The sequence below is a fragment of the Tripterygium wilfordii genome, chromosome 10, assembly GCF_013401445.1.
Source record: "Tripterygium wilfordii isolate XIE 37 chromosome 10, ASM1340144v1, whole genome shotgun sequence".
In the NCBI taxonomy this organism is placed as follows: Eukaryota; Viridiplantae; Streptophyta; class Magnoliopsida; order Celastrales; family Celastraceae; genus Tripterygium; species Tripterygium wilfordii.
In genome coordinates this window covers 9,004,004-9,029,887 of record NC_052241.1, presented here as the reverse complement: position 1 = coordinate 9,029,887, position 25,884 = coordinate 9,004,004, and the positions used below count along the sequence as shown (strand labels likewise).

Here is a 25,884-nt window from a genome sequence, read left to right as displayed (position 1 = left end):
GTAAACTCATTGAACTGTACGGGTCTGTGAGTAATATATTCGGTGTGGGACATATTCTTAAATGAACCGAAACAAAAAAAAAAATTTGCCAAAAATAAAATAAAATAAAAATAAACGAAATTTTCTTTCTTTTTTTTTTAACTCCAATATGTTAGAAAATATTTAAAGGTGAGTTTGATTAGTTTCCTAGAAAATAAAAAATAAAAAATAATAAAGGTCTATTTTTTCGTTTTCAGTTTTCAAGTGATTTTGATAAAATTTTTTTTAATGTTTTTCGTGTGTTTTACAAATTACAATGGACAATTAAACGTGTTTTTGTATATACATATATATATGTATGTGTGTATAATAATTCTTATAATTAGAGTCATTTCAACTAAGAAATTTTATGTTTGGCACAAGTACATCTCCCTTCTATGTCATGTCTTCTTCTTTCTTTTTTTCGTGATTAAGCTTCCATCTTGGTCTCCTTCTTCATATATTTGGTCTCCCAAGATCAAATTTCAAAAAGCGAAAATTACTTAATTTTTTGAGGCCAAACATTAAGATAAATATTCATTGAAATTGCAACCGAAAGAACATTTTTTATTTATTTATTTTTATTCCACATCATATTTTTTTTTAAATCCACATCATTTTGTGATGTCAACTCAAATTGGTCAAAATCAATAGTCAAATGCCACATAAGTGTGGCTGAAACAAATTTGAATAATGGGTAATGAAATTGAAACTTTTTAAAATTGAGTGATTAAATTGAATTCACCGTCATCTTTCAATGACTAAAAGTTAGGGATGACAAAAAATCGATCCCGGATCGGTTTCAAGTTAAACAACATCACGTGTTTACGAAATATTTATATGTCCAGATCATAATCCGAATTGGATTTCGGACGTACTTAATTGCCCAAATTTGGATTGGTTCAAATTTGGACAAGTAAACCAGACAATAACCTAATTCGAGTTAGAGTCCGGACAAGATTTATGTATTCGGATCCTATTTTAAATCGAACAAAATTTTTGTGTTTGTATTAGGATTTTGAACATATAACTTATGTATAAATTTGATTTAATTCGAGTCATAAAAATTGTTTATCTGAATCGGATAGGATTTTACCACTCCTTCTAAAAGTAAAAGTTTCCCTGTTTGGAATTTAATTTTGGTTAATGGGAGTGATCATCGTCACTAGAATAGACTTAAACCTAACAAGATCAACGGGAGTGATCATCGTCATTCTTGAATTAAACTGATGTATTAGTAGTTGGTGAAAGTGGGACCTACACATATGGGTTGTTGGGAATATTTCCCTATAATTCAGAATCACCGTAAGCAATAATTCTTCCATTTCTCATTGGACAATTTAGGTCAATAGTCAAATAAGTAATGATTATCGAGTAACACCAACCCAAGCTTACTGAAGACTACAACATATTATCACAACCATTACAATATACTAACCTACTCCTCACAAAGGGACCCACCATATAACCGGTCCACCCACTCTTACCAACCCCATATCCCAAAACTTGGTTGGTGAAACCGTGAAACGATCCTTTTCTATAGATATAGTGCAGCTTTAGTCATACTTCTACTTTTTTTAAAGACACTCCGTCAATTAATTTTTATGAGGGATGATGAACTTATATTGAGGTGTCTTTAAAAAAAACCGAAATGTGACTAAAGCTACCCTTATATATATGTTCCTCTGCCTTAAATCTCATAAAAGTGATAAACAAAAACTCTAATAAAAGTAATAATGCAAATAATTTTATTAAAAAAAAGTTATTTGAGTATATAAATCCATTGATCTTTAATTCGTCAATCCTCATAATTATATGTGATTGAATGCATAATTCACTTAATGAGTAAACATAAGACAATCAAGGTTAAACCAAATTAATTTTTATGTACTCAAATTTTTATTACACATTTATATCTTTATAACTTATAACCCCCTTGTTATTTAGATACATGTTGATGTTGTCCGGTGTTAGTTCGACGTTTGTTTTTTCAGTTTTATAATTATTTTGTTAGGAATGAAGTGTTGGTTTTAAACTTCTTTTTTAAAAAAATTATAACCCACTTTTTTTATATATAATATTCCCTCTATCTCACCACCAACATCCCACTTTGACAAGACCTTGTACCTTCCCCTCTCTTTATCTTCTTCACCCACTACCCATACGCAACGCCAAAAATGGCTTCCGAAACGGCGCCGAATTTCTGGGGCGATATGCCGGAGGAGGAGTACTACACCTCCCAAGGAGTCGCGAACACCAAATCCTACTTCGAAACTCCGAACGGCAAGCTTTTCACGCAGAGCTTCCTGCCGTTGGACAAGAAAGTGAAGGGCACGGTCTACATGACCCACGGATATGGATCCGACACCGGATGGCTCTTCCAGAAGATCTGCATCAATTACGCCACTTGGGGTTATGCTGTCTTTGCCGCTGATCTTCTTGGTCATGGCCGATCCGACGGTCTACGCTGCTATATGGGTAAATATTTTGTTTGTTTTTAGTTGGCTTATTGAATTTATTTTCTTTTTTTCAATTTTATCATTTGATAAACTCATAGGATCTACTCAATAGTCAATAGTTCACAAATCACACATATAGGCAAACCCGTTAAAATTCAATTCAAGTGTGAGCTCATGCCCCCGGAGAAGAAAATTGAACCCAATGAGAGCATGACTAGCGTGTTCTTTACCATCGATCCCAATGACGGAGCCACCATATGTTCAGGGTGGGCTTGACCCGATCCGAGTTACTATATATTTAATAAGAAACGCCTTATTATTTATCCTCAATGAAAAATCGTCTAAATAATATTTTATGTTTTAATTTGTGATGGGTAATTTAGTGAATATATATTGAAAATTCTATATATCTCTAACAATTTCTTTCATAATCGGTCATAAAATAATTACATTGTCTAATTACATTAGCTTTCGTTATTACGTTGTCTAATTACATTGAATTTTGTTATTACATTGTTTAATTACATGTTATGGTTGAATTTATTAAGATACGCAATGCTTCCGTATATATATATACTTATTTTTGGTCATTTTTAAGTAAATAGTCCTAAAAAATCGAGGCGATGCGCCCCCTTCAACCTTTAACCTCACTTCTATAAATTTTTAACTCCGCCACTAACTAAGTCTTCCATCAATTTTTTTTTTCCTGGATCCGCCACTAATCGCGCCAACACCATCATTCATTTGGTCATATAGTGACCTTGAAACAATTAACCAAAAATGTAGTTTGCTAAGTAAATTTACTTTTCAAATTTTAGGCTCTTGATGAGATTTATGTACAATCCGACGTGGAAATAATAAAATCCAGGACAATGCTAGAGAATGAAATGACATGTATGTGTAAACTTATACATTTTTGTACAGGTGACATGGAAAAGATCGCAGCGACGTCCTTATCATTCTTCAAGCATGTGCGGGACAGCGAAGAATACAAACACTTACCTGCATTCCTATTCGGGGAGTCCATGGGTGGGGCCATAACAATGTTGATGTACTTCCAATCAGATCCCAACACGTGGACGGGCCTGATCTTCTCTGCCCCACTTTTCGTCATCCCAGAAAACATGAAGCCTAGCAAGGTGAGATTATTCATGTACGGACTGTTATTTGGGTTGGCTGATACTTGGGCAGCCATGCCTGATAACAAAATGGTAGGGAAAGCAATCAAAGACCCTGAAAAGCTGAAAATCATTGCTTCAAACCCAAGAAGGTACACAGGCCCACCTAGGGTTGGTACGATGAGAGAAATCGCTAGGGTTTGTGAATACATACAGGACAATTTCTCAAAAGTAACGGTGTCGTTTTTGACTGTCCATGGCACGGGGGATGGTGTCACGTGCCCTACGTCGTCCCAGTTGTTGTTCGAGAAGGCGTCGAGCGAGGACAAGAGCTTGAAGATTTATGAAGGGATGTACCATTCTTTGATACAAGGGGAGCCTGATGAGAATGCTGATGTTGTGTTGAGGGATATGAGGGAGTGGATTGATGAGAGGGTTGAGAGGTATGGGCCTAAAAATTGATCATTTCATGAAAGAAATTTGGACTCTAATGCCAAATGATTTAGTTGTTTGGGTTTTTATTCTTGTTTGACTGTCAAAGGGGAAAAGCAATTGGAATGTAATAAAATTGAATTGAAGAATTCTGATTGTTGTATTCTACGAGACAAATTCATTGTTCAATGATTCAATTTTTATTTTAGAATGGACATAAGAAAGATCTTGCCCCTGAGCTCTCTCACGTCACTTTGAAGCTACTACTCCCGGCGTGGGCATATTAAAAAAAAGGACAAATGAACGATGGTGGGTGGGCTTAGCTTTTAATGGGCTTGGGCTAGAGTCTTCCCAAAATGGGCCTAGATGGCAGGTGGGCTTAGCTTTTAATGGGCTTGGGCTATAGCCTTTCCACAATGGGCCTAGATCCATCGCTGTGGAAGCTCCATCTCAATTGGGCTTGGGGTCAATCAAAGTTGTGATTGATAACAGCAGGTGAGTGGAATGCTGACTGTGTGCCAACAAAACAAACCGTTTGTCTAGTTCCATGGGCATGGGCAACCACTGATAAGATTGGCACAATCCTCGAGGTGTTATGCACGGTCATCTCTTTGCCACGCGTTCCCCACATTTATCGTCCATGCTTTGGGAATAACTTATGAGAAACGGTAATTCCACCTCTAAATGGTTGAATTTCATTTTTTAATATTATTATATATATAATTTGATGTTTGATTCTTTCGAATTATATGGGATTTGACATTTGATTCTTCTACTCACAACTCATTGATATTTTTTGAATGGTAATCATTTTGTTCAATAGACATTGATAAACGGTTACCCGACAATCCTTATTATTATGATTTAGTGGTTTAGATATATGTATGATTTTGTAAACGAATGAGTCATTTCGTACAGAGAACAACTTGCAGGATTCATTAAACGTACTTGTCAATATGCATTGATGTGATGTAATATATTTACTTTAATTAATTGATGAATGTGGAAAAACCAATTAGGAGGTGTGAAAATTAATTTTTAGAATGATAATTAAATGTCAAATCATAGACAATTCGAAATAATTAAATATAAAATAATATTAAAAAATAAAATTCAATCATTTGGAGGTGGAATTACTAATTTAGGAGGTAAGAATACTATTTCTCATAACTTATACACTATACACTACATGTGATCTCTATTTTTTTTTTAAGTGAACCTCCATTTTCTAAAACGACAATGATGTTCGAAGTGGCTCAGGATTGTTTCGACTGCGAACGTGAATTCGTCGCTTTCATTTTTGATGGAACGTGTATCCAAACGGGTAAAACATGGAAACAGAGGGTTACAACTCAAAAATCTGCGTTGAAACAGAGAAAAAGGGACCCTACGTATGTATAAGTTATTCATGTGAATCAAGTTGTTGCATCGCAAAATAATGCAGTTTGCATAACATACATCGGAATTGTCGTCAAAACTGACTTCGCTAAAGTAATACGACCAGCCAGCGAAAGGTACTTAGTCTTCCACCCTTCCAATCTAGTCGAGACACGGTCTACCACAAACTGATAATCTCGAGTGCTCACACGGCCATGGATCGAAGGAGTACCCAGGTACCGACCCAAATTATCAGTTAAAGGAATCCCAGACATACGAGATAATTCAAGGGCTAAACCTCTATCAACATTCGTAGAAACAAACATGGTAGACTTCTGAAAGCTTACTCGTTGTCCTGAGCTTGCACAAAAACACTCAAGACAATTTAAGATATTTTTCGTTGTGCGGATTTTTTAGCGACTAGGGCTCTTGATTATGATCAAGGGGTCCGTGTTATTTGGAGTCCTCCTAGTGATATGGTGGAGTTGATCAGGGACGATATCATTGGGGTCTCTTGGCCTAGACGGGTCTTGAGAGTAATTGAGTAGTATTGTGTTTTTTTGGGTATTCCCCCTCCGCATCAAAAAAAAAAAAAAAAAAAGATGGTACACTTGAATAAAGGTACGTTGTGAGGGAATGGGCTTATATTATGGGCCCTAGCTTTGGTGGGCATATTGGCATATTGATTTGATGGCATCCCAATAATTGTCACATTTGAGATTGAGAAAATAATTGTTGACTGGTGGGCTATTTAAGCACGTGGAAAATTTCAATAGTGCCACCAAACCAGTCCAAAGTTGAATAATTTGGTTTCAGAAGAAAAATTAAAATTAAAATTCATATGGAAACATGAGATTCTATCTCTAATTAGCTCGACAACCTTTGCATGGTTAAGAATATTGATTCTCTAAAACCCTTCGCACATTTTCAGCTTCACAACGAATAATGATAGTGAATAAACTTTTAAAAAACCAACACATGTGTTCATTGCATATTTGCATTGCAGCCAAAAAGATATTATATAGGTTTCTTCTCCTTTCTATAAAAAAGAACCTCTCAAATCTCATACCATCCTCAAAAATTGATTGAGGATCGAGAAGGAGTGGTTCGGCTCTCCTTCTCCTTCCCACCTCTTTTTCCTCCTCCCATGGATTTGATATTCTCTTTCTCGATTTAGATATGTGTTTTTTTTTTTAATGTTTTTGTGTTAAATAAGGATTTTGTAGAGTTTATCTTCGTCGGCTATAGATCTCCTTCATCCATCGCGGATCTTCAATCATCAACATTTTTGACGTGCTCCAGCGACATATATTTGGTTTATAGTAATGAGATGTTCATATATGAGGGAGATTGACCTCTATTGTTGAAGGGAAAACTAAAATCCTTGCTGTAGATATAAGTTGTAATATGTGTGTTGGTTTTTCTGTTCAGTCTTTGTTAATCGACGTAGATTGGTGGAGTACGAAATCTTTTGACAGTCGTCAGGCGATGTCCTGTGTAATATGATTTCATTCGGAGTGTCCGGCGAGAGGCGTCTTTGTGTTTGTGTTTTTCAATTTTTTTTTCTTGTTTTTGAGTCATCTTCATTGTACTATATATTTATGGTGACACAAGTGCTCACAGATCTCAATTACATAATTTATTGAGTATCTTAATACAATTCGGTCTATACCTTTCCAAAAAAGAGATTATATATAGATTTTCATATTAATGAAAGATAATAATAAATAAAAAAAAAAAACAAGTTTCTTTTCAAAATTTAGGTAAGGAGCATATAATACAAAGTTGCAAGCCACTTGACCACAAAAAAAAAAAGAAAGCAGAAGAGAAGTGCAAGCCACTTGATTTGACTCTGAAAATTATGGTATTGGAAGTTGGAAGTCATTTTGATTACTCCCTTGAAGTTTCAACTAAGAAGCTTACAAGAAATTTAAAAAAAAAATAAATAAAGGAGAAAATAGATACCCCTTGACCGGTCTTCAGAATATTCTTTTATAGAATCTAGGATTTTTTTTTGAAAGGTCCACAGGTCATGTACACGCTAAGCCATGTCCGAGGGACATGAAGGCCATTACAACGGATGAAAAACTACCCAAACCCCCTGATGAGAATAGAACCGTGAACCTCAAGGTTATGGGCAGACAACCTGACCAATCAGACTATCTTACATTCTCTATAGAATCTAGGATTTAGTACATCAATTGGCACTTTTTTCCGTATTGATAAGAATAACATGGTGTTTTAAGATTTAACCATTTTACATGTTATCACTTATCTTAGTTTCGTATAAATTAAAAACGAGTTGAATATGTTTTTATATTATACGACATGTAAAGAATCTTATATTGGAAAAATATGAGAGTTCCATTCAACTTATAAGTGGTGCTCAACACCCAAATACTTGAGGGTCGGGACCCTTTTAGGGGACAAAAGCCACATCGACCTTTGGCTCAATGTGTGACAATACCTCAAGTGTTGTTGGGTACAACCTTTCTCTACTGTTCATTCTTCAAATTATCACAATCGACATTGTATAAGAGACTCTATACAAAATTATATTATACTTTGCGGATCATTATCCTCTCCTCCAAACGGGTGGATCATTATCCTCTCCTCCAAACGGGTCCTAAACATTGAGATTCATTGTCAAAAATGGGAGAAAATCTTCACCCCTATGCACACAAAGTCAAAATAGTATATTTACGTCAAAAATGGGAAAACTCCCCCTTTTTATATCTTAGTCGATATGACCAAAGTAGGAATGTGAACTTGCCTTTTTCACTAAGTTCACCAAACAAAGCACACCAAACCACACATTTTATTTACCATGACAATAAAAACAATTTCTTGGATTATTTTGGCCTCAAGCACTTTTTGACCACAGTAAGTTTTTGTCACCACATAGTGAAAATCCTACCAATAGATGATACAAAGAAATATTGGAAAATTTCCTTCCACAAAATCCCTTTTACCAATGAATGGCCATGATTTCATAACAAAATGAGCATAATTGCAAATAATACTCACTTAAGAAAATAAAAGTACAAAAGCTTTGCACAAATGAATCATTCATTTAGTCCGTCCAGGTTTAACCCGAGACAATGTTATTTCAAATATATCTCGATGCTGCCCAGTGTTAGTTGGATATTTATTCTTTGATTTTGTAATTCATTTGTTGGTGGTAATAAATTTTTAGGCAATTAATATTTGTTACAACTTACAACAAAAGTAGAAGATTTCTTGTGATGCGAGAGTTGGTGGTTCTTGTTCTCACCTACCTATTGTTCACATGATTCCCATGCTTTCACATCTCCACATATAACTTTCGAATACTAAAAAAAGCTGATATTTATCATCCGATTTTGCCCGACCCAGTTTGTCTTCTTCTTCAACAGATCCAGAGATTACCCATTTACCAACCCTCCTCGTAGTGAAACAGTGGCAATAAAATCTTTCCTGGAAATTTCTATTTTTCAAAATACCACCTCTCAAATTTTTAGGGTTTTGGGTTCTTGGTATAAGTTTTATTTATTCCGATACCCCTCACCCTTTTTGTCCCTTTGGCAGGAGTCGTCTTATCTACGGCCATCTTTTATCTCCCTCTCTTCCCATCTTTTGAGTTCGTCTCTTATGTTCTTTTCTTGAAAAAGCCAAATTTGGTTTGTCGAAGGGACGATAGGGAGTGAGAGAGAGAGATGGAAGCTCTACTGCAAACAAAGGGGCTTCTCTCGCTACCCTTAAAACCCAAAACCAGGGTTTTGCGCCCATCAGAGGGCTTAAAGCAGAGGTTTTTTGCCGTAAAACCCAAAACTGTACCTGCAATTTCTTTATCCTCAACTGCGTTTCAGAGATTTGAAGGGTTTGTGTCAAAACCAAATGGGTTTTGCCCAAAGGAGAGGACTTTGCACATTTGCAGGGCAGAGGCGGCTGCTGCAGCTGATGGGCAGCCTTTGCTTAGCGAGCCTGAGAAGCCAAAGGTCTTGGGTATTGAGATTTCGACTCTCAAAAAGATTATCCCTCTTGGGTTAATGTTCTTCTGTATCCTATTCAACTACACAATTCTTAGAGACACAAAGGATGTGTTGGTTGTGACAGCCAAAGGGAGTAGTGCTGAGATTATACCATTTTTGAAGACATGGGTGAATTTGCCTATGGCTATTGGGTTCATGTTGTTGTACACAAAGTTGGCGGATGTTTTACCCACGCAGAGTCTGTTTTACACTGTTATTGTCCCCTTCATAGCCTTTTTTGGGGCTTTTGGATTTGTTCTATATCCTCTCAGCAATTATATTCACCCTCATGCGCTTGCCGATAAGCTTCTTAATTCTCTTGGTCCACGGTTTCTTGGTCCTCTTGCAATTTTGAGGATTTGGAGCTTCTGCTTGTTCTATGTGATGGCAGAATTATGGGGCAGTGTGGTTATCTCAGTACTGTTTTGGGGATTTGCCAATCAGGTAATCTACAGTTATAAGAAATTTGTATTTCACTAATTGTATTTATTTGTAAATATATTGTTTTCATGATTGTTTCTTTATCAAAGAGTTGCTTGAAAAATATTCTGGGTTTTTAATTTCTCAGACACTGAAGCATATCTTTATCTCAATAAGAAATTGTAACTTTATAATGTTTGGTATATTATTTCTGTCTATCAAGTAATAGAACAAGTTGATTTTCGGATTTTGCAAGTATTGGGCTGAAGATGTTTGCTTATGCTTTCATTGGATTGAGGATTATCAGATTATGTAATAGCTTTTTAGTTTTTCCTTTTGTAAAGGCTGTATAGAAATGGATTCGTTTGAGTTGATTTTGTCCTGAAAATAATAACTAGTTTGCTGATGATATTTTCAAATCATTGATTTCTTGAGCTGATTAAAACTACTGGAGTAACTGTATTTACATGCAGATTACTACTGTTGAGGAGGCCAAAAAATTCTACCCTCTTTTTGGGCTTGGAGCCAATGTTGCCCTAATCTTCTCAGGACGAACGGTGAAGTATTTCTCTAATTTGAGGAAAAATTTGGGTCCTGGTGTTGATGGTTGGGCCGTCTCCTTGAAGGGAATGATGAGCATTGTGGTGGGGATGGGGCTTGCAATCTGTTTCATTTACTGGTGGGTGAATAAGTTTGTGCCTCTTCCTACCCGTAGTAGTAAGAAGAAGAAGGTAAGTCTTCTTAAAAGGATGCTATCTTGTTGGTTCTGTCTTTGCATTGGCTCAATTCTCAATCTTCAAGGGCAGGGCTATGCATTATTTAGCTGCAAGCTAATTAATCAATTAAACTGATGGGAATCTATGGATTTGGTTTGGTTAATGGTTGACTCAGTTGATTTCTTGATGGAGAAAATTTCAAGTTTTGGTTTCTGCTATGGTTTTGAACGTATGCAATCATTTAACTAAATCAATTGAATTGATACGGTGAATAATTTTGTTATTTTCATGATGCCAATGATTAATATTCAAACAGTAAGTTTGTTGGGGCTGACATGGGTTTTGATGCATTGGCATGTTGTTATTATTGAACTTTATTGCCTCAATTTGGACTTGTTGTCTTTTATGTATTCAGTATTGAGCTGATATGATGTTTTGGTTCATTGGGTCCTCCATAATAAGTGAATAAGCCGGGCCCTACTTTGGACCATTAGCTGAATTCCCTTGCGTATCCAACTGATACAGAGTAGCCCGTTCAGGTTTTGCTTTTGTCAATATATGCCTCAATTTGGACTTATTTCCTTTGATTTGTTCAATATTGAGATGTTTTGATTCGTTGGGTCCTCCATAATAAGTGAATAAGCTTGGCCCAACTTTAGACAATTAGCTAAATTTACTCACCTAAACTACTGATACAAATTTTAGCCAGTTCAGGTTTTGATTTTTTCAGACATGCATGCCTTTTCATTCACAGAGAAAAGTTCACCAAAATTTTTGGCAAATCAATTTTTTAGGCTGGCAATTCACCAACAAAATGCACACTGCTACTCTTGAGTTTGTGTATTGGATTAATTACTGACCATACTTTTGCTTGCATCGTATTGTTGAAATTATGATGTTCAAAAGCAATATTGTTGTTCTTGAATTATGATGGTTAGTACTATCTTCTTTCTTATTGCATATTAGTTTGGTTCATCTAGCTACGTCTTTCCTTTTGTTGCTTCTGCTTTTTTAATGGGCCACTTATCACCTAAAAGTGGCATACTTTTTTAGCTTGATCTTGGAAAAACCACACTGATATACTTGTCATGGATAATAGCTCTTATCAAGTACAAAAAATATCATTTTGCTTAAAGTTTGTATTGTCTGTGGAAACCATTGGGTTTGTTACTCATTTGAAAGTCTTCCTGCAGAAAATATTTTAAGCCAATGAATTGCAAGTGTCATGCAACTACTTCATTCACTTATATCAATGTTCACATGTATATGAATGCCTGGAGAGATAGATTTTGGCATTTATACATGTTAGCATATTGTAGTTAGATCAAAACTTGTTATTAAAGAGTTGGTAAAGAAATGTTTGATACAATTCCAATTACTGTAAATTCCAATGCAGGCGAAGCCCAAGATGGGAACCATGGAGAGCTTGAAATTCTTGGTCTCTTCAAGGTACATAAGGGATCTTGCCACTTTGGTTGTTGCCTATGGTATCAGCATCAATCTTGTTGAGGTTACCTGGAAGTCAAAGCTCAAGGCACAGGTAAGCTGAATTTGGCTTCTGGTTGTATCTTCTTATCCCAATAGCTCACTAATAAGGAGACTCACTCCCTTTCTTTCTCTCTTTCTATATAGTTCCCAAGCCCGAATGAGTACTCATCCTTTATGGGTGACTTCTCTACTGCAACCGGAATTGCGACCTTCACAATGATGTTAGTAAGCCAATTTATATTTAACAAATATGGATGGGGAGTTGCAGCAACCATCACGCCCACAGTTCTGCTGCTGACAGGCGTTGGCTTCTTTTCTTTGATATTATTTGGGGGTCCAATCGCTCCTGCTCTTGCGCAGTTTGGTATGACTCCTCTTCTTGCAGCTGTTTATGTGGGTGCCTTGCAGAACATTTTCAGCAAGAGTGCCAAATACAGCTTGTTTGACCCTTGCAAAGAAATGGCCTATATCCCTCTGGATGAAGAGACGAAGGTTAGAACTCTCACTTTGCGGGGTCTCCTTTCTTTTTCTTTTTCTTTCTTTCTTCATTTTTCCCCTTGAGATGAGCAGGGTCTTATAATTTTTTCTAATTTGGAAAAAAAAATATGATTTTTTTAAAAAATTCTATAGTTTTGTGTTTCATATTGGAAATGGGACTTTGTTTTTTGACTTTCTGAGAAAAAAGTGACCTGAAATTAGTTAATATTTGTTATGTTAAATCTCTCTGAGACTTATTCCTACTTCTATATTTCCTTTTCAATGTTTTTTTTAGCTTAAAGGGAAGGCAGCAATTGATGTTGTCTGCAATCCGTTGGGGAAGTCGGGAGGAGCTCTCATTCAGCAGTTTATGATTTTAACCTTTGGATCGCTTGCAAATTCAACGCCTTACCTTGGAGGGGTACTTCTGGTAATTGTTCTTGCATGGTTAGCAGCAGCCAGATCGTTGGATTCCCAGTTCACTGCTTTGCGCCAGGAGGAGGATCTTGAGAAGGAGATGGAAAGAGCAGCTGTCAAGATTCCTATTGTATCACAAAACGAAGATGGAAATGGTTCTATTGCAAGTGGTTCACCTCTTCCAGTGCCGGGTGACTCAACTGCCAGTTCGTCTGAAACATCTACTCGCCGTAATATTTCATAATATTTCGTCTTCTCACATGCTGAAGCTGGAAGAATAAGTTAAGAAGCAGTTTTAGAGAATGATAACTGTTGGTTGTAGGGTTTTTACTTTACAAAGGTGAATAATAGCTTAAGCTGGTATGCATCTGACTGTTTACCCTTTTTTTACAGAATTTAATTTAATTTTTATTGATAGAATACCTTTTTGCACTCAATAACTTTATGAATGTCTTGCTGCAATCGTTGCATGCATAGTTATTGCATTCTGATCGCTCCCATGCTGGTACTATACTATTCTGTTTCTTCACATGAATCGTAAATGGACGACATGGATATGCTTCATAGCGGGCGGTTAGGATTTGCCATATAATGTGATGCTCTGTTCTCAACTTCTAAGAATCCAGTGTATCATGAAGGCATGAACATAGCCATGCTTGATTGTTTGTAAGATGTTATCTGCGATTTTGACGACATGAATTCACCTTAAACGTACATTTTTCATTTGACATTCTGAAATTGCTTGATATGATTGTGCTTTAACATCTGGAGAAGTGGACTTGGAAATCAGTCATTGAGGTTTACAATGGCATATGCATATCACCCTCATAGCATTCGTTGTGAAGCACTGCCCCATGAATTTGTTGCTACTTAAATTATGCCCTGTGGAATTTTGCTTCAGCTGATAAGATAAACTAAGATTTTGCTCGGTTTGAGAACATATCTTGCTTGATTTTGCGGTGCAAGTGGAGTTTAGGTTTTGTGGAGCCTGATCATGGATTAGTTGGGCTCGGGTTCATACGAAATTTCTGTGGTTTCCTTAAGACTGTAGAAAGGCAGTTTTGGTATTGTAGGATGTCATTGTTGCCCTAAGTACTATTTATTCTGAATTACCTCTCTCATTGCATCTCTTTCTTTGACATAGTGAAATCACGGCGACTCTCATGGACGTAGCTTATATTGGGTGAACAACGTAAAATTTTGTGTTTCTGTTGTCTCAATTCTTAAGGGTGTACTTGGATTGATGTTTTAGAGATTTAAGTGTGGAGGGTTAAGGAGGGTGGAGTAACTCCACCTTGCTTGAATTGTAAGAGGAAGAGTTAAGTGGAGGGAACTTCCCCCACTAAACTCTCTAACTATACATTTTGTAACCCGTCAATTCGGGGGGTTTGTGAGGTGGGAGGAAATTTTGTTTATAATTTTGAAAATCATGCATAAAACTTTTTCATTTATTTCAACTTAGCTCTCCTTAATTCTACCTCCTATCCAAGTAAGGGTGAATCAATGTAATCTCCTCCCATGACCCCTCCACTTAACTCTATCTCTATTAACTCTACTTTGCTCTTCATTTTACGATCCAAACAAAGCCTTAAATCTTTATACTATTAGCTGCTATTTAAGAAAGCTAATTCCTAACACAGGTAAATCCGAGGCATTGCTAAATTCCACTTTAGTTCCTTGTAGTTGCATCAGTGGCTCCTGCCAAAACCAAACTTCTTAGCCCTGAACCAAAATTCTTGGTTGGATTGGCTGGGTTCTTGCTGTGTAGTTGCATCAGTGGCTCCTGCCAAAACCAAACTTGTTAGCCTTGAACCAAAATTCTTGGTTGGATTGGCTGTATTTAACTGGGTCGCAACAGCGAGAACCCATGTGATTGAGACACTGTAGTTTCTTAATTTTTCAGAAGGATATGGACAAAGTGAAGAAATGGACCCCTGGCGCTGGTGCAGGCACAGCTGCATGTGTAGGCTAAGAAACAAACAAAACCCAAGTTCACGTGATGGGTTATATTCCACGTCAAGAATCATGTCATCCAGGCAATTCACAGGGTCTCAACTTTTACAACTGGAGATCACGGTATCATCTTACCATCACTTATATAAATTTCCAAGGAAAATGATCTTTTGACCTGTTCTTGAAATGACACCATTTTATGTGGTTGTATTGCATTATTAAAACAAAAGACACTTTCATTGGGATGGAGAAATGGAGTAGACTGTACCAACTCCTCATAAATACAGGAGGTCGCAAGTTCAACTCCCACACCCAATAGTTGTGATGTTATTTTTCGCACGCGTTTCGGCCTGATTTTATCTGTCGCTAGCATGGAGCGAGTTGGGTTGACGACCGAGTTTAGACCTGAACTAGTAGTTCGTTGGACATGTTGAGTTGGAGAATTCTCGATTAAAAAGAAAGAGTATTGCATTATCAACAACAACTTCTTGGGGTCATTCAATGATTTGCATATTAAACTATGTTTTTCATAATTCATCACTGTTAAATCACAAAGATCCTTGGATTTTTTTTGATTTTCTGTTAGGCTTCATGACTAATGTAAGAGGAGCTATTGTTGATGGGGGGTCTACCATGGCAATGCTGAGAGTACTATATAGAAAAAGTCTGTTCCAAGTCCCTTTCAGTCTTGGGGTTGGTGTTATAATTAGTTTTGTATCTCCTAGAGTAAGCCATGATGGGTCTCTACTGGAAGGAATATTTGCATTTACTACCTCTTGTCCTCTGCCTCTCCATCTCTTATCCTTCACTCTTCTTCTTCCTCCACTCCAATGCTACCTCTGCTGATACCATTCAATATATATAATTCTTCATCTTCACTCTCCATTTCCAAGCCCCACTCAATTGTGTAATGTATGTATGTTGAATGCTCTTTCCTTTTACACAAAAATGAAGAAGCTAGTCTTTCCTTCTTCTGTTACAGGAAAACCATCTGAATTATCAGCTGACTGTTGGTTTGATGATTCATGTGTTCTTGACATGGACTACTTTGTCAAGACCCTAGCCGGAATTAAGGCAAAGGGCGTCCGACCTGACCTAATTGGTTCAATCATTGCTCACTATGCTTCCAAGTGGCTGCCAGACCTTGCCGGTGATGACTACGAAAAGGGTATTCCAACCAATATCGGAAAATCATCACCGGAGAGTGTCACTTCCTTGTGGATGAAGAAAAGGTTTTTCGTCGAGACCCTAGTGGGAGTTCTTCCTCCTGAGAAGGACTCAATATCATGTAATTTCCTCCTCCGTCTCCTCCGGACCGCCAACATGGTTGGCGTGGAATGGACGTACCGTGCGGAGCTAGAGAAGAGGATATCTTGGCAACTTGATCAAGCTTCACTGAAAGAGCTGATGATACCAGCATTTAGTCACACTAGTGCTACTTTACTAGATGTTGAGCTAGTAATTCGGATAGTCAATAGGTTTGTCAATTTGGAGGAGAGTTCTAGAAGTGGTGCTGCCATAGTTAAAGTTGCTAAGCTTGTGGATTGCTACTTAGCTGAAGCAGCTCTTGATTCCAATTTGAGCTTGCAGGAGTTCCTTGCACTTGCTGGTGCCCTCCCGAGCCATGCCCGCACCACCGACGATGGTCTGTACCGCGCCATTGATACTTTTATCAAAGTAAGCTAACATTGATTTACTTATTTCTTCTTCATCTTTGAAAAGTTTTGTGTGATTAGGTTCATATATATCAGACAGAAAAAGTCTCGTATGGTGAGCCTGACAGCATTTTGTTTTCTTTCCCTTGCAACTTTGGATTCTGATTTTCCTTCTTGTAGGCACATCCTGGGGTTTCAAAGCAAGAGAGGAAAACACTCTGCAAACTAATCGACAGTCGAAAACTATCTCCTGAGGCATCGCTCCACGCCGCGCAAAATGAACGATTACCTGTGCGCGTAGTGATTGAAGTCCTCTTAGGTGAGCAAACCAAGCTCAATCGACAGCTCGATTGGAGCGGCTCCTTTACTAGCACGCGTAGTCCGAACCTGGGGTTAGACCTCTCCGTTAGGTGCCAATCAAAGCGCGAAATGAATGCGCAACAAACAGAGATAAAGAAGTTGAAGGAAGAGGTGCATAGGCTTCAAAGCCAATGCTATGCATTGCAAGTTCAAATGGACAGACTGGTGGAGAAGAAAAAAGGGTTCTTTAGGTGGAAGAAGTTGGGGATTATGCCTTCATTTAAGAGTATTGGTGCTGCTGAGAGGAGTGAAGAGGCTGAAGCTTCAGGGGAGCTTGGTTTTGGAAGACAAACACCTAACATGAAAACAAAGCTTGTCAAAGCTAGGACAACACCCAAGTGGAGGAAATCAATGTCTTGATGTCCAAAGGAGGATACAAATATTTGGCTAAGTTTTTATGTTTTCAACTTGTTATGTTACTGATAAATAAATAATGTTTTGTTTCTCATTTGTATTTCACTTATGATAGATCCCAGCAACTGGTATTCAAGTTATTCAAGCTGCTGAATTGTACGCACAAGATTTCATGTGTATCATGTGGGACTGTGGAGTCCATGAATTCATTTGGATCTTATGCGTCCAACTCAACTGCTGTAATTACTAGGATACCAACCGTTGAAATCTGTATATTTTGGCTTGCATTTAATGTATATGGTAGTAATGAGATGATCTGTATGGCATTTCTTTTGGATTTGTACCCATTCAAAACCCACTACTCATTACTCCTAATTATACTTTGTTTAAGATAATAATAGTAATTTTTTTAATATCATGGGAACCTTCCTAAGGTAGTCAAGAGCCCTTTGGACTCATATCGGTGGAGTAAACCCCCAGACTCGTATACTATAACCTCAAAAGCTCCCTCTAATATAATAATCAATTAAACGTATTGAAGTAGCACTGTAAAAAATAAGGATGTAAGGGCCCTGCAATTTATTTAAAATGATAGAATTTACAATCTAATTGTTTGAGAGGTATGTTACAACATTACACCACATTTTTGTTTTTTTCAAATTTAAAATTTGTCTGAATTTTCTTTTACCATTAGATGTGAATTGTGGATTTTAGCCACAAATCCAAAAAATTAAAGTACTATTGCAAATTCGCAAGCTTGTATTTGGGCCGGGCTTGGACAGAGGTAGGTAAGAAGTATTGGGCCAACACCCTGGGATTCAGGTTTTTGGTTCAAGCCCGGCCCAGCCTTGACTGTTTCTGAAATTTGAACCACAAACTCCTCCTCCTCCTCCTGGTTCTGGATAAGACGCTAATTATTACAAAGCCATGTCTGATTAAAAGAAGAAAAAGAGTTTAACGGTGTTCGTTGGTCCACCTCTCAATAATCCCACTTGAAATGCTGGTTACCAGTTTTTTCCTATCGAACCGTTAAACCCCACCCAAAACCCTGCAGCACAACAATGCGTTGTATCCCAGAAAATGGCACTTTCGCCTCGAAGCCCCAATGTCTCTCTGCATTCAGGGACCCCAAGTCCAAACTCTCGAAATCTCAGAATTTACAAACCAAAAACCCTTCCTTTCTCCCACGAATTCCAAACCCACAAAATCTCCTCAATAAAACCTGTCAAAAACTCATTTCTTGACACTACTTCAATCGCCACCTCTCAAGACCCAAACTCACGTTTGAATCAACTATGTCTTTATGGGAAACTGGAAGAAGCTTTGGACGTTTTAAAGTCAATGCAAGAATTGCGAATTTCAGTAGAGGAGGACACTCTGATTGCCTTGGTTGGATTGTGTGAACGTATGAGAGCATCGGATGGGGCGGCTGTTTTGTACTTGTACGTGACGAATTCGATGACCCAATTGAGCGCTAAGCTTGGTAACGCCCTGTTGAGTATGTTTGTGAGGTTTGGTAATCTGGATAATGCTTGGTTTGTCTTTGGGAGGATGGAGGATAGGGATTTGTTCTCTTGGAACGTGTTGGTTGGTGGGTATGCAAAAGCTGGGTTCTTTGACGAGGCATTGAGTTTGTATCAAAGAATGTTGTGGATTGGGATTAGGCCTGATGTCTACACATTTCCTTGTGTTTTAAGGTTATGTGGTGGTATGCCAGACTTGAGGAGGGGCAAAGAGGTTCATGTACATGTAATTAGATATGGGTTTGATTCTGATGTCGATGTAAGTAATGCTTTGATTACTATGTATGTGAAATGTAGCGATGTTGCGACAGCTCGGATGGTGTTTGATAGAATGCCTAGGAGAGATAGGATTTCTTGGAATGCGATGATTTCGGGTCATTATGAGAATGGTGAGTGTTGGAAAGGGCTAAAATTGTTCTTTGCAATGCGTGAGCAATCCATTGATCCAGATTTGATGACCATGACTAGTGTTATCTCTGCATGTGAGCTTCTTGGTGATGATGGATTGGGCGAGGGAATCCATGGGTTAATGTTGAAGACAGGGTTCGGGGTCGATGTTTCAGTTTGTAATGCATTGATTCAGATGTACTCAAGTTTTGGGAATTGGGAGGTAGCAGAAAAAATCTTTACTAGAATGGAGTTTAAAGATGTTGTGTCATGGACTACAATGATTTCTGGTTACGAGGATAATTTGCTGCCTATCAAAGCCTTGAATACTTACAAAATGATGGAGGTCGATGGTATTAGGCCTGATGAGATCACCATAGCCAGTGTTCTTTCTGCTTGTGCTTCTTTAGGAGAATTAGATATGGGTACTAAACTTCATGAGCTCGCTAAGAAGACAAGGCTCATATCATATGTGATTGTTGCGAATGCACTTATTGATATGTACTCGAAGTGTAAATGCATTGACAAGGCTCTGGAAGTATTCCACCAAATTCCTGTCAAGAATGTGATATCATGGACTTCAATCATTTTTGGGCTTCGGGTAAACAATCGGTGCTTCGAAGCTTTGTTTTTCTTTCGACAAATGAAACTTACCTTGAAACCAAATTCTATTACCCTAGTTTCTGTCCTATCTGTATGCGCTAGAATTGGAGCACTGATGTGTGGAAAAGAGATTCACGCCCATGCTTTAAGGATGGGAGTAGCACTTGATGGTTTTTTACCTAATGCACTTTTGGACATGTACGTAAGGTGTGGGAGGATGCAACCAGCATGGAATCAGTTTAACTCACAGAATGAAGATGTTGCAGCATGGAACATTCTCCTAACAGGGTATGCCGAGCGCCGACATGGAGCACGAGCTGTGAAGTTATTCCATAGAATGGTAGAGTCTAAGGTCAATCCAGATGGGGTTACCTTTATTTCTTTGTTATGTGCTTGTAGTAGATCTGGATTGGTGACAGAAGGCTTGGAGTACTTTAATAGCATGGAGCATAGATACTTTCTCACCCCAAATCTAAAGCATTATGCATGCGTAGTAGACTTACTTGGACGAGCGGGACGATTGGGGGATGCATATGTCTTTATACAGAAATTGCCTTTAAAGCCAGATGCAGCCATATGGGGAGCTTTATTAAATGCATGTAGGATCCATCGGCAAGTTGAGCTAGGAGAACTTGCAGCTCAGCACATTTTTGAGATGGATACAAAAAGCGTTGGATACTACATTCTATTGTGTAATCTCTATGGTGACTGTGGTAAGTGGGGTGAAGTTGCAAAATTAAGAATGATTATGAGAGAGAGAGGATTAACCGTTGATCCTGGATGCAGTTGGGTGGAAGTGAAGGGAAAGGTTCATGCTTTCCTCAGCGGCGATAATTTTCACCCTCAAACAAATGAATTAAATGCTGTGCTGACAGGGTTCTATGAAAAAATGAAGGCAGCTGGTTCTGTTGATTTTGAATGCAGTTCAACCAACGAAGTCGAAGTCTCAAAAGCTGAGATTTTCTGTGGGCACAGCGAGAGAATGGCAATTGCTTTGGCGCTCATCAATACGGCTCCTGGGGTGCCTATTTGGGTAACAAAGAATCTTTACATGTGTCAAAGCTGCCATAGTACTGTCAAATTTATCTCTAAGGTTGTTCGCAGAGAGATATCTGTTAGGGATACTGAGCAATTCCACCATTTCAAAGATGGAGTCTGTTCTTGTGGGGATGAAGGATTTTGGAAGAGATTTGATGAAGGTTGAATGACTAAGACAGTTTCTGTTAAATCTCAAGGTAGCAGGCAGCACTGACGAGAGGTGATAAATGTGCTGCGTTCTTGATTCGCTCTGGTGGATAACGTAGAAGAACAAGGCCTTACAATCTGTCAGCAGAAGCTTAACGCAGGAAAAAAACAGAGCTGGTAGGGGATAACCCGTATGTCACTCGTTTCTTGCTTAGTAGGGGTTCTGATTGTGTGGTGCTGTTGGATTTAGATCCTTAAGACATTGTAATCTTAAATGTATCATCCTTCTGTTATTTATACACAATTTTCTTGTAAAATCGCTCGACAGAATGCCATATCAATAATTCCAATAAGGTTGATGAATAGAAGGTGGTATCTGTTTATGTTATTGTCACCGCCTTCAGCTAAACTTCATATGATGGCTTTAACATTATTTTTTTCCAAAGTAGAAAGCCTTAATCATGTTCTTGTTTGTCTTAGATAATGAGGTCAGAATTCTGAGATGAGGAAACATGGTCTCTGTAAAAAATTAAGAAAAGCTGATTGGAAATCTATCTGTAAAAACAAGAAGCTGTTCTCACAAATCTGGCTGAACAGCCTTTGAAAACAATCGAAGAAATATATCACCCCACACTTTCACACGATTATTCAGCTCAAGCAGCTATTACTAGCACACTCAAAAAAGTACAATATCAATTATCTATTGGCGGATCCCAGAAAATTGCACAAAAAAAAAAAACACACGAGAGAGTATAGAACACCCAGGCAATTCGCCCTAAAATATAAAGACTTGACTTGCATTTCAGTATATTTACAAAGAGATTATGTGGTCATCCTTGACACTTCATAATAGCATGAAACAATGCAATAACGGATACAAAAAAAATGGAAAAAAGGAAAGATTAATGCAACAACGGATATAATTCAGTTAAATATACTTTCTTTTGTGTGTTTACCATGAAATGGTCCAAGGAAAGATTATAGAAGTTGAGGATGCCATAAATGAGGAGGAGAATATCATTAAGAAGATGACAGTAGTAGGACTATGGTGTATACAAATAAAGCCCAGCAATCGTCCCTTTCATTTTGTAAATTTTCTGCATGTCATGCAAGCATTTGGATTGTGTCTCTCATTGAGGGACGATTGCAAGGCCTTATTTGTATACAGCATAGACCTACTGCTGTCATCTACTTAATGATATTCTCCTTCCCCTCTATGGCATCCTAAACTTCTGTAATCTTCCCTTGAACCATTTCATGGTAATCCCACAAAGCAAAGCACCTTTGACTTGAATTATATCTGTGAGTGTTTTAAACGGCTTCTATCTCAGTTACATCGTTGCAATTATTTCATCAGCTTTGCTTGACTTGTCTTCATTTTCAGTTTGAGGCTTCACCTTGTCTTAATCATTCTCTAGCAGAAATTGGAGCAACCTCTTCACATTTCGTTTCCCACACACCTTCCTGCTCTCTTCATCTTCTTCAATTTCTGGTTCTTGGAGAACTGGGCATTGGATTTATGTCTCTTCCCTTCTTCTATTTCCAATATTTGAAGCCTATGCTCAATTGGGGTTTCATACTCCAAGCAAAGTATTGGTTTATCATGTTTTTGCAGTTCATATTCTATTTCTTTGTGCTTTCAGTCTTCATTAGAAGATAAGCCAGTTTCTGAAACACCCTCAGCTCCTTCCGCAAAGAAGTTCTAGGCCTCATTCCTCGGAATAAAGAATAGTTTTGTTGTCCCTCTCCTCATATAATGTATCATCAATTCTTGATCTTTTCCTTGTTTCCTCCCATTCAGGCCCTACCTGTTTCTCGAGTTTGGCCAGTCCTCTCATGGATAAATCTCTCAAGACTTTCTCTGGAATGCGTTGGAACCTCCTCTCATAACCAAAGACATCAGGAAAGTGGAAATAGAGTTCAAATTGAGTCTTTATATAGATTCGGCAAAAGTCTCTCTGTTTGAATTTTTGTGGAGTTCTTTCTCTGCAGAATCACAAATTGCCTTCTGTGCTTCAAGTCTTCCCATGAGAGCATTAGATGCGGCCTGATTTAATCTCAACTGTTCCTTATAAATCATACTCCTGCAAGTAACAAATTATGAGAATTAGACATTTAGTCTTTCATAGCTTACGAAAAATTCATGAGAAAATTTTCTCACCAGAGTTGGCAGGTTTGCATATATCGTACTCTGGTGCATAGCAACTCTAATCATCTTCTCTAACATAGTCCTATACGAGCACTAAAAGCCTCGGCCAGCTGCCTACACTTTTCTGCCCTTCTCCTACATTTGATGAGATTCAACTCCAACTCTTGGATAGTTGGCTTTTCTTCTTCTACATTCTTCATCTTCAAATCAATCACTTCATCGTCCAGTTTCTGCATCTCTGCTAGCGTCTTCTGATTTTCTTCTCTTTGTTTCAGTGAATCTCTAGCCATTATAATGGCTTGTATGGATTTGTAAAAAAATCTGGGTTTTTCCTTGAAGATACCACCTTTCACTTTTTTTGTGCTGCTAACCACAAACAAAGGGCTCATAAGTTATTTATTTACACAGAACAAGTTTAAGAACAAGTATTTGATCTTCCTGCACTAACCAATTGCTGGGCAGTGTGGATTTATTTGCCTGTTGTAATCCGGTGATTTCAAAGCCATTGAAGAATCATGAGATGCACTTCAAGGCACAGCAACAGCGGTTGGAGGAAGACCTAATTGCTCTCTGGACTCAATGAAATGTTGCGGAAATAAATGTGAATCCACAGTTTGTGAAGCATTTAGTTCTTCATTTCACGTTCTGAGAACAAGAAAGAAAATGTCCCGTGCCTGCAATATTATGCAACTAGATCAACTACCTTCGCATCCTGGTTTCTGAGTGAAAAGGCAAAAAGGGTATTGGAAATTGCATTCCACTCACCTGAAATCCGAGTTTGACAAAGCAAATAGGGATAAGAACTGGTTCACAGAGATCCCAAGCTGGAGATCCCACCATGGAACTAGAAATTCTAACTTGTTATGCTTCCTCTTACACACTTGCCACTATAGTATCCTCGGATTGCTTGGAACAGTCAGTTCTCCCCCTTCAATTGCAATACAAACAATACAAAAGATAAAAGAAGAAAAAAAAGACGGTCAGATAATGGGTTGGGTACTCAGGATCGTACTCCATCCATGCATTAACATTTTGAACTACATCTTTATATAACCTAAGCCAATTTTGGTTTCTAGAGAAAAATTGAGTTGAGAGAAATCATATACTTGAACACGGAAACAAATGATCAATTTCCCAAGCGAGAGCCGAGAGGAGAAGCCCAGTCTGCATGGAAGTATAAAACATTGCCATTTGGGTCTACCAGAATCACTGCAGGATCAAAGTCCACATTCCTAAATTAAAAGGAGAAAAAAGAAAAAGAAGAATGTATGAATCAGAACTCCAATGCACAATAGTTCTTCTACATTCCCAAAAGTTTGTTTATATATAGGAAGTCTTGGAGTCAAACCTACCCAACATAGCTGAGCTGCTTCCACAAGAGAGTGAAAAAAATCTTCGGCTTCGCAGTTGGTTTTGCCCTTGGATCAATAACCAGGAACAGCTGATCCAATTCTGTGGCCCTCACACTCTACAATATGTGTTATATATGAGCAGAATTACAGAATCATCTTCAAGGTTTTGTTAGGTAAGCAAACTCACCTAACAAGCTACTCATATGCAATTATAAAATCTTCCAAAATTAAAATAATCAATCAACAATATTTTGCAGTGAAAAAAGAAAACTATCAAAATAGCAAGGTTTCACTGTTTGTTTTCTAACACTTTGTTGGGCAAACCCAGATCCAAGATCCCTTTTTGTTCCCCTTCCCTTGATTTCTAGGCGAACAAACAGAATATTAAGCTTGGTTAGCTCGTTCTGTTGCAACACAGGGATTGAAAGTGTAAGGAGGGCCATGGCTATATGGACCAAACCCACGTTGCCAACACAGCTTGGCATAGGGCTTTGGGGAACCCGAGACGATCTTTGATCCCCATATTATCTTCTGTGAACGAATGATTGGCAGCCATTGCTGGTTGTGTCAAGTTATCCTCTTCCTTCGGGAGGCTGTCATCAATACCGAGCAGATAAAAGAGCTAAAATTTGGGCCCCGTAATCTGCAATACCTTAAAAGGGTATTTCTGTCTATAAGCCCCGTAATGCTGAGATGATATCGCGATCTTGCTTTAACGGTTGAGATTGAATCATCAATATCTCTTGTGGTCCCCCTTTCTAGCCGTTACAATGCTTTTAGCTCGCTTTGTTTTCCAAAGAGGAAATTCGACCGTTACTTTGTTTCTTCTCCAAACAATAGCATAACAACGATGTGTACTGAGCAAGTGAGTCGTTGGTTGAACGTGTCAATCACATTGTATGTAAGGAATCATCAACTCATTAGATCGTGCGTTCAAATCCCACTCTCTCCCCAAATCCTTATTTCAAAAAAAAAAAAAACCATGTGTATTGACTAGTGAGAAAAACAAAGCATCAAAGGATACTCTAGTCAGATCGAGATTATGGAGATGGGTCTCCTTTCACCTTCATATTATATTATAATTTTCAATCCAATACACATCAACAATATTTTGTTGAGTTTTGCTTATCAACAAACCCTAATCCAAATGCGTGGGAGCAAGACGAGGCATTGGGACTAATTTAATTTCATAAACATCCTATCACAATTCAACATTTTATAATATATGAAATTAACAAAGAAAATGAAACTACATAGACAATGCAGCCAGACCAAGCAGGGAGAAGAACTACATAGATAAGTTAGTAGTTATGAGGAAAAAAGGCTAATACAAAAAATTTCATCCAAACACCCAACAACATTTTCACCCTATTAGTACCCAGCTTTTTAAAGAGCATTAACGCTCAAATCCAACCGTTTGCCACCCTTAGT

At 37.8% G+C, this 25,884-nt stretch overlaps 4 protein-coding genes and 1 pseudogene across 4 annotated transcripts; 4 read left to right on the top strand and 1 right to left on the bottom strand.

The window, feature by feature from the left end:
* The first annotated feature begins 2,111 nt into the window (after positions 1–2,111).
* Positions 2,112–4,216, top strand: LOC120008037 (caffeoylshikimate esterase). Its single transcript, XM_038858542.1, has 2 exons — positions 2,112–2,496; positions 3,402–4,216. Exons 1-2 carry the CDS (start codon positions 2,196–2,198, stop codon positions 4,055–4,057), a joined length of 957 nt encoding a protein of 318 aa, XP_038714470.1. The 5' UTR covers positions 2,112–2,195; the 3' UTR covers positions 4,058–4,216.
* Positions 4,217–8,743: 4,527 nt separating this feature from the next.
* Positions 8,744–13,381, top strand: LOC120007525 (plastidic ATP/ADP-transporter-like). The gene is made up of 5 exons (XM_038857796.1): positions 8,744–9,858; positions 10,308–10,565; positions 11,947–12,090; positions 12,183–12,530; positions 12,811–13,381. Exons 1-5 carry the CDS (start codon positions 9,100–9,102, stop codon positions 13,174–13,176), a joined length of 1,875 nt encoding a protein of 624 aa, XP_038713724.1. The 5' UTR covers positions 8,744–9,099; the 3' UTR covers positions 13,177–13,381.
* A 2,031-nt stretch (positions 13,382–15,412) lies between these two features.
* LOC120007142 (root phototropism protein 3-like) lies at positions 15,413–17,469 on the top strand. Its single transcript, XM_038857333.1, has 2 exons — positions 15,413–16,562; positions 16,721–17,469. The coding sequence occupies exons 1-2, from the start codon at positions 15,804–15,806 to the stop codon at positions 17,258–17,260; spliced, it is 1,299 nt and encodes a 432-aa protein (XP_038713261.1). The 5' UTR covers positions 15,413–15,803; the 3' UTR covers positions 17,261–17,469.
* Positions 17,470–18,182: 713 nt separating this feature from the next.
* On the top strand, positions 18,183–21,320 carry LOC120007837 (pentatricopeptide repeat-containing protein At1g15510, chloroplastic). The gene has a single exon (XM_038858300.1). The coding sequence runs from the start codon at positions 18,335–18,337 to the stop codon at positions 20,969–20,971; it is 2,637 nt and encodes an 878-aa protein (XP_038714228.1). The 5' UTR covers positions 18,183–18,334; the 3' UTR covers positions 20,972–21,320.
* Positions 21,321–21,721: 401 nt separating this feature from the next.
* LOC120007354 lies at positions 21,722–25,087 on the bottom strand (annotated as a pseudogene).
* Positions 25,088–25,884: the final 797 nt, after the last annotated feature.

Excerpts from the sequence above, each read along its gene's own strand:
- LOC120008037 (XM_038858542.1), top strand. The coding sequence starts at position 2,196 with ATGGCTTCCGAAACGGCGCCGAATTTCTGGGGCGATATGCCGGAGGAG. Across the intron at positions 2,497-3,401 it reads CGGTCTACGCTGCTATATGG|GTGACATGGAAAAGATCGCA; the intron begins GTAAATATTTTG and ends ATTTTTGTACAG.
- LOC120007525 (XM_038857796.1), top strand. The coding sequence starts at position 9,100 with ATGGAAGCTCTACTGCAAACAAAGGGGCTTCTCTCGCTACCCTTAAAA. Across the intron at positions 10,566-11,946 it reads GTAGTAGTAAGAAGAAGAAG|GCGAAGCCCAAGATGGGAAC; the intron begins GTAAGTCTTCTT and ends ATTCCAATGCAG. Across the intron at positions 12,091-12,182 it reads AGTCAAAGCTCAAGGCACAG|TTCCCAAGCCCGAATGAGTA; the intron begins GTAAGCTGAATT and ends CTTTCTATATAG.
- LOC120007142 (XM_038857333.1), top strand. The coding sequence starts at position 15,804 with ATGTTGAATGCTCTTTCCTTTTACACAAAAATGAAGAAGCTAGTCTTT. Across the intron at positions 16,563-16,720 it reads CCATTGATACTTTTATCAAA|GCACATCCTGGGGTTTCAAA; the intron begins GTAAGCTAACAT and ends TCCTTCTTGTAG.
- LOC120007837 (XM_038858300.1), top strand. The coding sequence starts at position 18,335 with ATGGCACTTTCGCCTCGAAGCCCCAATGTCTCTCTGCATTCAGGGACC.